This window comes from Lipotes vexillifer, unplaced genomic scaffold, assembly GCF_000442215.2.
Source record: "Lipotes vexillifer unplaced genomic scaffold, Lipotes_vexillifer_v1.1 scaffold624, whole genome shotgun sequence".
Taxonomy (NCBI): Eukaryota; Metazoa; Chordata; class Mammalia; order Artiodactyla; family Lipotidae; genus Lipotes; species Lipotes vexillifer.
Genome location: NW_006771007.1, coordinates 583,771 through 598,751, shown reverse-complemented (window position 1 = coordinate 598,751; position 14,981 = coordinate 583,771). Strand labels below are relative to the sequence as shown.

The 14,981-nt window shown below is 37.5% G+C and overlaps 1 protein-coding gene across 1 annotated transcript in view; it reads right to left on the bottom strand.

The window, feature by feature from the left end:
- FAM120C (family with sequence similarity 120 member C) overlaps nt 1–14,981 on the bottom strand; it is a 132,095-nt gene that overhangs the window by 92,471 nt on the left and 24,643 nt on the right. Inside the window, exons 2-4 of the mRNA XM_007446478.1 lie at nt 11,547–11,793; nt 10,204–10,286; nt 5,642–5,770 (exon numbers count right to left, since the gene is read on the bottom strand). Coding sequence (XP_007446540.1) covers nt 5,642–5,770; nt 10,204–10,286; nt 11,547–11,793 — 459 coding nt within the window. The remainder of the gene's footprint in view (nt 1–5,641; nt 5,771–10,203; nt 10,287–11,546; nt 11,794–14,981) is intronic.

Below are 14,981 nucleotides of genomic sequence, written 5' to 3'. Positions count from 1 at the left end.
ATAAAGACACAGACCTACTAGAGAATGGACCTGAGGATATGGGGAGGGGGAAGGGTAAGCTGTGACAAAGTTAGAGAGTGGCATGGACATATATACACACAGGGAGATCAGCTCGGTGCTTTGTGACCACCTAGAGGGGTGGGATAGGGAGGGTGGGAGGGAGGGAGATGCAAGAGGGAAGAGATATGGGAACATATGTATATGTATAACTGATTCACTTTGTTATAAAGCAGAAACTCACACACCATTGTAAAGCAATTATACTCCAATAAAGATGTTAAAAAAAAAAAGAAGAACCAAACGGAAACTTTAGAATTTAAAATACGATACTCGTACTGTATAGCACAGGGAACTCTGCTCAATGTTATGTAACAACCTAAATGGGAAAAGAATTTGAAAAAGAATAGCTACATGTATATGTATAGCTGAATCACTTTACTGTACACCTGAAACTAATGCAACATTGTTAATCACCTATACTCCAATATAAAATAAAAAGTTAAAAAAATAAAAATAAAAAACTATACTCTACTATAAAATAAAAATTAAAACACAAAACAAAACAAAACAAAAAGAAACAAACTCAGGGACTTCCCTGGTGGTCCAATGGTTAAGGGGACATGGGTTCAATCCCTGGTTGGGGAACTAAGATCCCACACATGCTGTGGGGTAGCTAAGCCCACACGCTCCAACTATTGAGCCCGCACACCACAACTAGAGAGAAGCCCGCACACCACAACTAAGACCCAACACAGCCAAAAATAAAATAAATAATTAAAAAAAAAATAACCTGAAAAAAAATACAATAGTCAGAATTAAAAAAAAAAACTCATTGGATGGGTTCTACAGCAGAAAAGAGATGACCAACTTCAATAAGTGGTGCTGGGAAAACTGGACAGCTGCATGTAAAAGAATGAAATTATAACACTCCCTAACACCATACACAAAAATAAACTCAAAATGGATTAAAGACCTAAATGTAAGACAGGACACCAAAAATCTCTTAGAGGAAAACAGGCAGAACACTCTCTGACATAAATTGCAGCCATCTTTTTTGATCCACCTCCTGAAGTAATGAAAATAAAAACCAAAATAAACAAATGGGACCTAATGAAACTTAAAAGCTTTTGCACAGCAAAGGAAACCATAAACAAAACAAAAAACAACCCACAGAATGGGAGAAAATATTTGCAAAAGAAGTGACCAACAAGGGATTAATCTCCAAAGTATACTGTGTTGGCAGAAAGTTCACTCAGGTTTTTCCATAAGATGTTACAGAAAAACCCAAGTGAACTTTTTGCCAACCCAATACAAGCAGCACATGCAGCTCAATATCAGAAAACAAACAACCCAGTCAAAAAATGGGTGGAAGATCTAAATAGACATTTCTCCAAAGAAGACATACAGATGGCCAAAAAGCACGTGAAAAGATGCTCAACATCACTAATTATCAGAGAAATGCAAATCAAAACTACAATGAGGTATCACCTCACACTGGTCAGAATGGCCATCATCAAAAAATCTACAAATAATAAATGCTGGAGAGGGTGTGGAGGAAAAGGAACCCTCCTACACTGTTGGTGGGGATGTAAATTGGTACAACCATTATGGAGAACAGTATGGAGGTTCCTTAGAAAACTAAAAATAGAACTACCATATGATCCAGTAATCCCACTCCTGGGCATATATCCAGAGAAAACCATAATTCAAAAAGATACATGCACCCCAATGTTCACTGCAGCACTATTTACAATAGCTAAGACATGAAAGCAACCTAAATGTCCATCGACAGAGGAATGGATAAAGAAGATGTGGTACATATATTCAATGGAATATTACTCAGCCATAAAAAAGAATGAAATAATGCCATTTGCAGCAACATGGATGGACCTAGAGATCATCATACTAAGTGAAGTAAGACAGAGAAAGACAAATATCATATGATATTGTTTACATGTGGAATCTAAAAAAATGGTACAAATGAACTTATTTAAAAAACAGAAACCAAGTCACAGGTATAGAAAAACTTATTGTTACCAAAGGTGAAAGGCAGGGAGGGATAAATTAGGAGATTGGGACTGACATATACACACTACTATATATAAAATAGATAACTAATAAGGACCTACTGTATAGCACAGGGAATTCTACTCAATACTCTGTAATGGTTTATATGGGAAAATAATCTAAAAAAGTGTGGATATATGTATATGTATAACTGATTCACTTTGCTGTACACCTGAAACTAACACAACATTGTAAAGCAACTATACTCCAATAAAAAAAATTTTTAAAGAAAAAGAAAAGAGATGGCCAAGGAAAGAATCAACAAAGTTAATGATGAATCCACAGAAATTATCCAGTGTGAAAAACAGAGAGGAAAATAATTTTTTAAAAAACAGAGTCTCAAGTATCTATGGGGTAATAACAAAAGGTCAAACACTGGTACCATTGTAGTCACAGGAGGAAAGGAGAATGTGGAACAGAAGATCTGTTTGAAGAATAATAGCTGAAAACTTCTCAAATTTAGTGAAAGATATACTTAGAAATTAAAGATGCTCAGCAAACCCTAAACAAGATAAATTCAAAGAAATCCATGCCTGATACATCACTGGAAAATTCTACCAAACAATTAAAGAAGAAAAACACCAATTCTACACAATCTCTTCCAAAAAATGGAAGAGGAAGGAATACTTGCCAATACATTTTATGAGTCCTGCATTACCCTGATATCAAAATCAAAGAAAACACACACACATAAAAACTACAGTCTAATATTCCTCATGAAAATACATGTAAAAATACTCAATGAAATACTAGTAATTTATATCCAACAATGTAAAAAAAGAATAATACATTTTTGCAATATCTTGGGAATGCAAGGATGGCTCAATATTCAAAAATCAATGGACTAAAGAAGAAAAAGCACATGATCCTATCAATAGACATACAAAAATACATTTGACAAAATATAGCATCCATTAATGATAAGAACTTTCAGTGAACTACGAATAGAAGAGATCTTCCTCAACCTAATAACATGCATCTACAAAACCTATCATTATACTTAATGCTGACTGAATGCTTTCCCCAAATATCAGGAACAAGACAAGGACATCCTCTCTCAGGAGTCCTATTCAACACTGTTTAGAAATCCTAGATAGTGCAGTAAGTCAAGAAAAAAAAAAGGGGCATACAGACTGGAAAAGAAAGAACTAAAATTGTCCCTATTCACTGATAACACGATCACCTATACAGAAAATACCAAGAAACCTACCAAAAAGCTCCTAGTGAGTTTAGAAAGGTTGCAGCATACAAGGTCAACAAACAAAAATCAATCATATTTCTATATACTAGCAACGAACAATTAGAAACTGAAATAAACAAAATAATATCCTTTATAATAGTTGCCTGCAATATGAAATACTTAAGTATAAATATAAAACAATGTATAAGACATAAGCTGAAAACTATAAAGCACTGATGAACTAAATCAAAGACAACTTAAATAAGTGCAGAGGCATATCACATTCTTGGATTTGAAGACTCACCAAATTCACGTATATATTTAAAGGAATTCCAATTAAAACCCACCAGGATTTTTTGTAGATATAGACAATATTATTCTAAAATGTATGTGGAAATAAAAATGAACTTAAATAGACAAAATAATTTTGAAAAAGAAGAATAAAATTAAAGGAATCACTACCCAATCTTAAGTCTTACCATAGAGCTACAGGATTCAAAACAGTGTGCTATTTCAAAAGAGATAGATACATAGGACAACTGAACAGAATACAGTCCAGAAATACATCCACACAAATACAGACAACTGATTTTTGACAAAGGCAATTCAATGGAGAAAGAAGAGTCTTTTCACCAAACTTTGTTGAAACAATTGAACATCCATATGCAAAAACAAAACAAAACACCTCACACTTCTAAAAGTATGAACTCAAAATGGAAGATCTGTTCTAAATGTAAAATGTAAAACTATATAATTCTTAGAAGAAAACAGGACAATATTATTGTGCCTGCAGTTAGGCAAAGAGTTCTTAGACATGACACCAAAAGCACGATCCATAAAAGTTATAAATTAATAAAAATTGAAAACTTTCGCTTTGCAAAAGACACTGTTAAAAGAATGTAAAGACAAACTACAGACTGGGGGAAAATATTTGCAAACCAGATATATGACAAAGGTCTAGCATGCAGAATATATAAAGAACTCTCGAAACTCAACAGTAAGTAATCAAACAACCCAGTTAAAAAATGGGCAAAAGACTGTTCATGAACAGACCATTCACCAAAAAGGATATATGGACGGTAAATAAGCACAAGAAAAAAAAAATGTTCGTCATTAGTCATTTGAGAAATTAAAATTATGATGAACTACCACTACATAGCTGTTAGAATGACTAATAGTAACAATAACAATACCAACAATAACAAGTGCTGGTAAGGAATGGAATAGTCACTCTGGAAAATGGTTTGGCAGAGTCTTATAAAGTTACAGTTAAACATATACTTACCATACGACCCAGAAATCCCATTGCTAGGCATTTACAGTAGGGAAATGAAAACTTATGTTCATACAAAAACCTGTACAGAAATGTTTATAGAAGCTCTATTCAAACCACCAAAAATTGGAAACAACTCAAATATCCTCTAAGGGTGAATGCATAAACAAACTGTGGTATAGCCACACAATGTATACTACTTGGCAATAAAAAGGAATGAATTATCCATACATGCAACATGCAACAATTTAGAACAATCTCAAAGGCGTTATGTTGAATGCAAAATGCCATTCTCAAAAGATTACATACTCTATGATTTCGTTTACATGCTATTCTCTAAGATATAACTATGACAGAGGATAGACTGGTAGTTTCCATGGATTAGGGATGAGTTTGGATGTGATTGCAAAGGGAAAGCATGAGAAATTTTGGGGGTGGTTCAACTGTTTTGATCCTGATTGTGATGTTGGCTACATAAATCTATACATGTGTTAAAAATTTGTGTAACTACCTACACACAGATGCAAAAGTGAGTTTTATTGTATGTTAATTTAAAAAATAAAACTGAAAAACCCAGAGTGTAAATATAGATGAAATTTTAAAAAATAAAACTAACTTATTTTCCTAACTTTTAGTTTCATTTCACAAGACAAAATCCCGGTTGAGCCCCTTTTTCACTATTAACGATGAAACATTGATTCTTGTTTTAAGTGGACCTACTTAAGTAGTCTTTTTCAGTATCCATTATCCTCCAATAAGCAAGACCTCCTTTACATTAAAATATACACTGAAACAAAACAAGAAAAAAGGGAAGCATATATGCCAGAGTGATAACTATAGCAAGTTGTTTCTGGTTAATGAGATCATAAGTGACATTTTCTAAATCTTCTAGGATGAGCTTATATAACTTTAATAATCAGTGGAAAAAAGGTAAAGAATCCTTTAAATCCAGGCCTAGTGATGTTTTCTAAAAGAAACTTTGAGGCTCCAGTCTATAAGCAGAGAGAAGATAAGCAGCTAGGAGGAGAGGAGGTAGGCAACACAAAAAAGATCAGATCTGCTGGTGGTATTTGTGAATGTAAGAAAACTGGCCATTTTTAGGAAGGGAGAGGCTAGCTCACCTGAGACTGTTTGAAAACATCCTTCCCAACCACATCCAGGTTTGAGGGGTCTTTGATGGAACTAACATACTCAGAAACAGCCTTGATTACCACATCACAGGGAGGAAGAACCAGCTGATGAGCTCTGACCTAGAAGAAGGAAGATAAGCCAGGCACACTGATATCAAAGATGGGTCACTAAGAAAAAGGGTGAGATAGGGGTGAGATACAGAATTCAAATTCAGTTAATTCACTGAGAGACAGTTAAAATCTTTTTAGTCTTCCCCCTAATTTTCAGTACAGAACACGTGGAACCAAGATTGAAAAGTATGAAGAAAGACAAAACCATAGCAGCAATTATCCCACTACAAAGATAACCACTGTTTTATGACACTGCCATAATTAACCAGTTTTCTTTCATGATACATTTTGGCTGCCTCCAAATTTTTGCTATTAAAGGTAATGTTGTAATGTGTGGACCATGTTTGGATCCTGATTTGAACTAACCACAAAAAGGCCTTTGTGAGACAATCAGGAAAATCTAAAAATGGACTAGATATAAGATGATATCAAGAAATTATCATTAATTTTGTTAGGAGTAATAATGGCATTGTGCTTATGTAAAAAAATATCTATATGTTTTAGAGATGCGTATCAAAGAACGTGAGAGTGAAATGACTTAAGGTCTGGCATTTGTTTTAAAATACATTAGTAACAGCAACAACAACAAAAAAAACCCAGCAAGTGTGGCCACATCTTAATAACTGTTGGATCTGGAAGATGTTATAGTGATGGTTGACTATATTATTATATTATTTTTTCTACTTTTGTGATGCTTGAAATTTTTTTAAGTAAGGGTTTTTTAAATGCTGTGATGAAATGTAGGTATGATTTGTTGTCCACCTTCCAATTATTTAATTACAAGCTTCCTAGAAGGGTAATTACTGAGTAAAAGGCTATAAACTTCTTAAAGGCTTTTTATATAAATTATTTAGCCAAATAATCATTCCTTCCTTCAACAAATATTTACTGCCTACTGTGTGCCAGGCACTGTCCTAGGCATCAGGGATACAGCAGTGAACAAGATAGACAAAACTCCCTGCCCTCAAGGAAGCTTAAATTCTAGTGTAGGTGTGTTGGGATGGGGTAAGGGGAGTCAAACAAACAGAATAAGTAAAACATATAGTGTGTGCTAGATGTAGATAAGTGCTATGGAGAAAATCTCAGCAGAGAAGGGAGTAGGGAATGCAACTGTGTGTGGGGCGGGGCATGTAATTTTAAACAGGGTGTCAGGAAAGGTCACTCTGAGAAAAGAACATTTGAGAGAACCTATAGGAGTGAGGAAATATCTATGTGGGAGGAAAATGCATTCCAAGTAGAGGGAATGGTGAGTGCAAATGTTCTATGAGCAAAAGAAAAGGGAAGATGAGATCAGAGCTGTACCAGAGGGCCAGACAGTACAGGGCTTTGTAGGCCATGGTAAAGATTAGGTGAGTGACATAAAGAGCCATTGGAGAATTTTGAAAAGAGAAGTGACATGATCAGAGTCAGGTTTTAAAATGACTCTGTCTGTTGTATTAGGAATAGATTTGGGGCCAGGGGCCAGAGCAAGAAAGAGTGCAAGCAGAAGAGCAACAGTTAGTAAAGTGTTATAATAATCCAGGCAAGAATGGTGGCTTGACCAAGGTAGTAGCTGTGAAAATGGTGAGAAGTGGATATATTCTGAAGGAAGAACTGATGGTATTTGCTGACAAGAGGAGATATGGAGCATGAGAAAGAGACAAGTCAAGGATGACTCCAAGGCTTTTAGGCTGAGCAACTGGAAGGATAAGGTTGCCATTAATGAAAATTAGTGAAGGTTGTGGAAGGAAGAGGTTTAGAGGAAAGATCAGGAGTTTCCATTTGGACATGTTTCTTTGAGATATTTAGTAGGCCATTAGATATTAGAAGCTGGAGTTCAAAGGGGAGGTCAAAGCTGGAGACATACATTTAGGACTCATCAATGGACAGATGGTATTTAAAATCACGAGACTAGATGAGATCAATCACCAAGGCAGCACGTCTGGATAGAAAAGAGAAGGGACTGAGGATAGAACTCTGGGACACTCCAAAGTTAAGGAATAGACAAGACAAGGAAGCAGCAAAGGAGACAGAAGCAGCAGCCAGTGAAGTAGGTAGGAAACTACAAGAGAGTGGTGTCCTTAAAGCCAAGTGAAGAACATGTTCTAAGAAAGAGAGAGTGAGCAACTGGGTCATATGCTGCTGACTGGTCAAGTAAGATGAAAACTGAGACCTGGCCATTGGATTTATTAACATCATGGTCATGGTGACTTTGTTGAGAGCAATTTCAGCAAAGCAAATTGAAGACAGAACACGGAAAGGGGATAGTAAACAGCTCAAGCCTAGACAACTCTCTAGAAGAGTCTTCTATAAGGGAAGAAGAAATATGGAGCAGTAGCTTGGGTGGAGGAAATGAAGTCAAGAGCAGGTTTTGTTTTATTTTTTAAGATGGCTGCATGCTTATGCATCTGATGGGAAAGATAAGAGAGGGAAACTGATGATGTGGGAGAAAGAAGGGAGAACTGCTGAAGTGATGCCTTTAAGTTATCAATGGGGGGGACTTCCCTGGTGGTGCAGTGGTTAAGAATCCACCTGCCAATGCAGGGGACAGGGGTTCAAGCCCTGGTCCGGGAAGATCCCACATGCTGCAGAGCAACTAAGCCCGTGCACCACAACTACTGAGCCTGTGCTCTAGAGTCCACGAGCCACAACTACTGAGCCCGTGTGCCACAGCTACTGAAGCCCACGTGCCTAGAGCCCATGCTCCGCAACAAGAGAAGCCACCGCAATGAGAAGCCTGTGCACCACAACGAAGAGTAGCCTCCACTTGCCGCAACTAGAGAAAGCCTGCACAGCAACGAAGACCCAAAAATAAATAAATAAATTTATATTAAAAAAAAAGAAGTTAGCAATGGGGGATGGATCCAGCATAAGAGTAGAGGGGTTGGCCTCAGACAGGAACATGGACAGGTCATCTGAGGCGGGCAAAGCATGCAGGTGAGAAGATGAAAGGGTGGGAACTGGTGTAAGTTCTCTTCCCATTGCTTCAATTTTCTCAGTGAAACAGGAAGCCAAGTCATGAGCTGAGAGTGAGCAGGGAGGAGGGAGCATTAGAGGCTTAAGGAGAGAGGAAAAGGTGTGAAATAGTCTAGGAGACTGAAAGAACTAGGGAAATATAATACCACCAACAACTTACACTACCTCCAGAAATGTATGAGAGCACCAGTCTCAACACAGCCTCAACAGGAGTGGGTAGACTAATTTTTCAATATTTGCTAAATGCTTAGGTTAAAAAAAAAGATCACACTGCTCATTTAATTTGCATCTCTGATCACCAGTGAGGTTTAACACCCACTCATATTATTGGCCACTCTAGTTCCTCTTTTGTGAATTGTCTGCTTCTGTCCTTTGCTCATTACATTTATTGGGGTATTAGTATTTTTCTTCATAGGTTCGTATGAATCCTTAAGATAATAAGGGTGTGAGATAATAGAAAATATACATTGTTCTCTGATCCCAGTTCCTGGCATAGAGCACCTAAAACCCTTGTAATTTCCTAAGTGGTAAGAGCACTAGGAGCATCTCTTCCTCTAATGAGGTGACTCTGGGTGGGCTCCTGGATGAGGGCTGGTCACTGGTAAGATCAAGCCATGATTAGAAGCTTGGAATTTTCAGCCCCACCCCCATTGTCTAGAGAAGGGAGAAGGGCTGAAAATGGAGTTAATGATCAATCATGCCTACATGATGAAGCCTCCATAAAATCCCAAAAGTACAGGTTTTGGACAGCTTCCAGGTTGGTGAACACATCCATGTACCAGGAGGGTGATGTACCCCAACTCCATGGGGACATAGGCCTCTGTGCTTGGAATCCTCCCAAACCTCACCCTATGTATCTCTTCATCTAGTTGTTCATCTCCATCCTTTATCATATCCTTTAATAAAGTGATATATGTAAGCAAGTATTTCCCTGAGCTCTATGAGGTGCTTTAACAAATTAATTGAACCTGAGAAGGGGGTCACTGGAACCTCTAATCTATAGTTAGTTGGGTGGTCGGAAGCACAGGTGATAACCTGGGCTTGTGAATGGTGTCTGAAGTTGGGGGGAAGTCTTGTGGAACTGAGCCATTAACTTGTGTGATCTGACACTATCTTCAGGTAGTTGGTGTTAGGATTGAGTTAAATTGTAGGACACCCAGCTGGTGTCACAGAAAACTGTTTTGTGCAGGGAAAAACCCCCACATGTTTAGTGACCAGAAGTGTCAGAAGTGAAGTGTTCTGTGTGAGTGCGGTAGTAGTATGGGAGTAAAGGAGAAACACAGGAAAGAAAGACATAGGAGGGAATAACTGGATTTTTCCCCACACATTAGGTAGAAAACTGAGTTTTTCCTTTTTAAAGGTATTGATCATAATTATAAAGTTTTTGTCTATAAGTGTCTGAAATATTTTAAGCCTAGTGAAAGATATTTATTCTACCAAAACTCCAATCAAAACCTGATGTACAGGCAGGAAATGGGTCACGTTACCTTAAGTGATGCAAGGGGATGTTCTGGTCCCAAGAGGCTCCAGTGAAAAGCGGCCAGGTCCTCATCTGGGAGAATGTGGTTACCTATAAAGTATATTTGTCATTTATTGACTGTTTTCTTAGAAAACAAATGTTTTCTTAGAACCTCCAGGCCATGAAAGGACTTCTGGGAGAGAAAACAATCAAATAATTCACATAGGTCTATATTCTTAATGTAACAACTACAGTAACTATGTTTGATTACCTACTATGTTTCACATGCATTATGTATATCATCTTTATAATAACTGTGTAAATATTATTACCTCCAGTTTATAGATAAGGAAACTGAGGTTTGAGCAAGTCTGGTGACTTTGCCCAAGGGGCCACATCTAATAAGTGCCCACACCAGGATAAGAAGCTAGGAATGTTTGACTCCAAAGTCCATGCTATTTTCTATCACCCAGTCATGCTGCCTTTTATAATAACAGCCACCAATTACTCACTGCCTACTAAGTGCTAGGTATTTTATATATCTTATTTCATTTAACCTTATCAATAGCACTGTGAAGTATTATTATTCCATTTCACAGATGAGGAAACTGAAACCAGGAAGGTGTAACTTCAGTGATTTGTCCAAGGCCTAATTCCAAAACTTGTGCTGACTCCACTAGATTATCCAAGCTCAAATCCTTTGGGATTATAAACAGAGGTCACACCTGAGACAAGATATTAACCTTCATGCTGTCAGTACTTGGAAAACCAACTCGAAACATAATCAACACTCTGCAATTTACTTTGAAATACTCCTTTAAAAAAAAGATTGATGATGGATAGAATGGACAGATATATGATAAAGCAAGTATAGTAAAATGTTAATGGCAGAATAGAGGTGGTAGATATAGGATTTTCACAGCAAAATTCTTGAAATTTTGCTGTACTTGGGAATTTTCATAATAAAATGTTAGCACAACAGAAAAAAAAAGAAAAAGATACAGAATGATTTGTGTTCTTGACCTAAATTTAGACAGTGAGTAAGATGCTAATGCTCTGAGTGAGAAACCAAAGTTGTCTAGGGCTAGTAAGATATTTGGCCTAAGATGGTACTCTGCATAAAATACTTATAGAATGTAACAAAAGAAAAAGTTTTATAAGAACCCAAATAATGTTCTGGAATATCCTGTATTAATTTATAAGACAAACATGCTGAGTTTCTAGTAAGAAGCCCAAAAGCACAGTGTTTGGCATGCAGACTTTGAGAAGATAAATCCAACAATGATAACCTAAATCACTCTAATCTTCATCTCTTAACACTGCAAGAGGAAACTTTAACAATCACTGGAGTCTGTTCTTTGGACCACCTACCTAGCAATGCAGCAAATATGGGAAAATTCATCCGCTTCAGGCCCAGCTGCTTGGCCACCTCCTGCATCAGGAACTGGTTGGTAGTAAGGTTTTTCCCATTCCAGCTCAGCTTCAGAGCATGGGAACTATAGTAAGAGGGAATATTGTAGAGAGCATACTCGGAGTCATGGGCAAGAAGGCCATGGAAGCCATTTTCCCTGAAAAAAGCCACCACTTCCAAATGGTGGTCTTCAAGGCTCTGAAAGACCTAGGAGGGAAGAAGAGAAGAACACATCATGCAACAGAAGCTGACCTGTATTTGGTTAGAAATCAGGAAGGTTAGTAACTGAATTTTATATTTTGTTGAAATTTAAGATTATATGAGGCTGAACAAAATAGCCTTAAAAAAAAAAGCCTCTCCTACCCTAAAACTTGATTATTCCTGTAAACACAGGCAGCATTATCCATGTGTTCATTCAAATGTCCACTCTTTTTTGACTCCTTGCATGAAACTATGGCCTGAAGTTCTTTAAAAGAATACTGAAATTAACATGGTTTATATTATTGAAGTTTTTACTTTAAACAATAACAGGAGAACTTTGTTAGAAAGATAATAAAGCTATTATATATTGCTCAGCACCATATGTGCTTTACATACATTATCTATATACCATATGTGCTTTACATACATTAACTCATCATCAGAACAACCATGGACAAAGTAGATATGGATGAAAAAACTTACAAGTGGAGGGACTTCCCTGGTGGTGCAGTGGTTAAGAATGCGCCTGCCAATGCAGGGGACCCGGGTTCGAGCCCTGGTCCGGGAAGATCCCACATACCGCAGAGCAACTGAGCCCGCGTGCCACAACTACTGAAGCCTGCATGCCTAGAGCCTGTGCTCCACAACGAGAAGCCACTGCAATTAGAAGCCCACGCACCACAACGAAGAGTAGACCCGCTCGCCGCAACTAGAGAAAGCCTGTGCACAGCAACGAAGACCCAAAGCAGCCAATAAATAAATAAATATAAAATAATAATAATAATTTAAAAAAAAACTTACAAGTGGAAATAGACACAGAAAGGTTAAATGACATATAGCTAGAATCTGAATCTAAGTTCATCTCTTAAAAAAAAAAAAAATCCCTGCTTTCTCTCTTAGGAGCACCTTAGACCGCAGGGCACCCAAATAGGGAGGGTATTTCCAAAAGTTAGAAGTCAGAAACTTCACCCTATTTTAGAAATGGAAAAACTAAGGCTGCGAGAGGTTGGCTTCCCCTAAAGTTGCATACTGAGTAAGTATATACAGGATTCAAACCCAAGCTGATCTGACTCCAGAATGCACACTTTCCATTGTACCAAACTTCTTCCTAGAGAGCACTATTTTTAATGTAATAGAGGCAGACTGTTAAGTGCCCCTCCTGTGCACGTGTCTATTGCTGTACATAAAGCATACTGAAATGGTCTGCATACTGGTTCTGCCACAGTAAGTTCCTTGACTGCAGAAACTTTATTAATAATCTCTGTATTCCTGGCTCCCACATAAGATCTGGTACATAGTAATAAGAATAATAATTACTAACAGATACTGAGCATGTACTATGTGCTAAGCAAGGTTCCAATTACTTTACATGCACTAACTCATTTAATACTCAAAACAATCTTATGAGGCCATAACAATTATTATTATCCCCATTTTACATTACATCCCTAGGTCACGTAGCTGGAAGGAGCAAAGTTTGGATTTTTGTCTCTAGAGCTTGCAGACCTTGATAGTTTTGTTGAACTCAACTGACCTATTTTTTTCATTTAAGTTTTAAAGGAATGGTAGTTTTCTGGAGTCTGACAGGAGTTTCAACACATTAAGCTTTTTCTAAGCTATGGAAAGAGAGTCTAGTCACAGTAGATAGCCATGTCACACATTAAGTCACAACCGGGGGAGGGACACTGGTAAGCAGATAGCAAAGTAAGGTCTGTATTTATTTGATATCCAGGCAAAGGAAGCAAAAATCCTTACTTTGCACTGCAACATATTTATGTCTAGAGTTATGATTAACTCCAGATAGTTCAGGGTAGGAGTACAGTTTTATGCTGTCCCCTGGTGACAGTTTCTTCCAGCATATACCTCTCATACCAGTCACTGATTGGGCATCCATCTACCTTGTACCAGGCATAGTACTAAGTGTGATATGTTCTCTCTCATCATCACAGCCTGACCATGTGGGCATTATAAGCCTCACTGTTCTGATGAGGAAACTGAGGCTCAGAGAAGTGATGTGGCATGTTTAGGGCTACAGAGCTGGGAAACAGGAACCTAGGTCAGACTGACACCAAGGTCTATGCTCTTTCTGCTACAACACATTACCTTTAGCTGGTCTGAAGCTGATTATGCCACCATCCAAGTGATTTCAACTCCAGAAAGCCAAGGACTAGTGATCTTTAACAAATCGAATGGCTCTTATAACACTAGGAATATAAATCACAATCATGTGGAAAGCATTTTCAAAATATAAAAACCTGTGTCTCACCTCAGATCTGCTGAAACAATTTCCTGAGTGTGATCAAAATGCCTATATTCCAAAATAGCTTCCAGTAGGTTCTGATGCACACTCCCAATTAAGAATCATTGACCTATCCCAATTACTCATTTTTTAAAAAGTTTTAGCTTTATTGAGATATAATTGACAAATAGAATTATAAGACATTTAAAGTGTACAACAAGGTGATTTGATATACATATGCCCAATTACTCATTTTACTGCTTAAGCAACTAGCCCCCTAGAAATGACAGATGACTTGACATGGTTATCTACTTAATCTGCAGCAGAACCAAGATTAGAACAAAAATCTCATGATTCCAGATATAAAACTTCTTTCACTACATATTCTGGGGTAAGTAATGGAAAACAATAGAATAAGAATCTCACAAATAATTCCTCACAATTCCCCAACACCCTACTCCTACCAGGCTAGTTTCCTAACTACCCTTCTCCATGATTACTGTTTCCTTTTCTCTGATCACTTGGTTTCCCTGCCTAGACTGCCATATTGCTTGTCTTTCCCAACGTTCCAAATACTTTCCATAGGGCTACCACCTCTTACATAAATTCTTTCATTATTTCTCTCCTCTTAACTGTTATAGCACTGAGACAGCTGACACAGTCAAGGAAGTAATTTGACAATACCATCATCTGCAAGTTTTAAGGCCATAGATTCCTTCTGCCTCTTGTGTGTATCTTCCATGGTCCTAACCAGCACTAGAAAGGACACAGAGCTAGAGTTGACAGAATAGCAAAGAAAGGCCTACAGAGGCTGTAAAAAAGGAAAGCAGCCCTGGCAAATGAAAGGGCACCATCATCTCAGTATTTGACTTCAACAACTGATGTACAAAATTCACTGGGAAAAGTCTGCCTGGATTGCAGCTTACTTAGAGCTCAAGTAGCAAAGTAATATTAG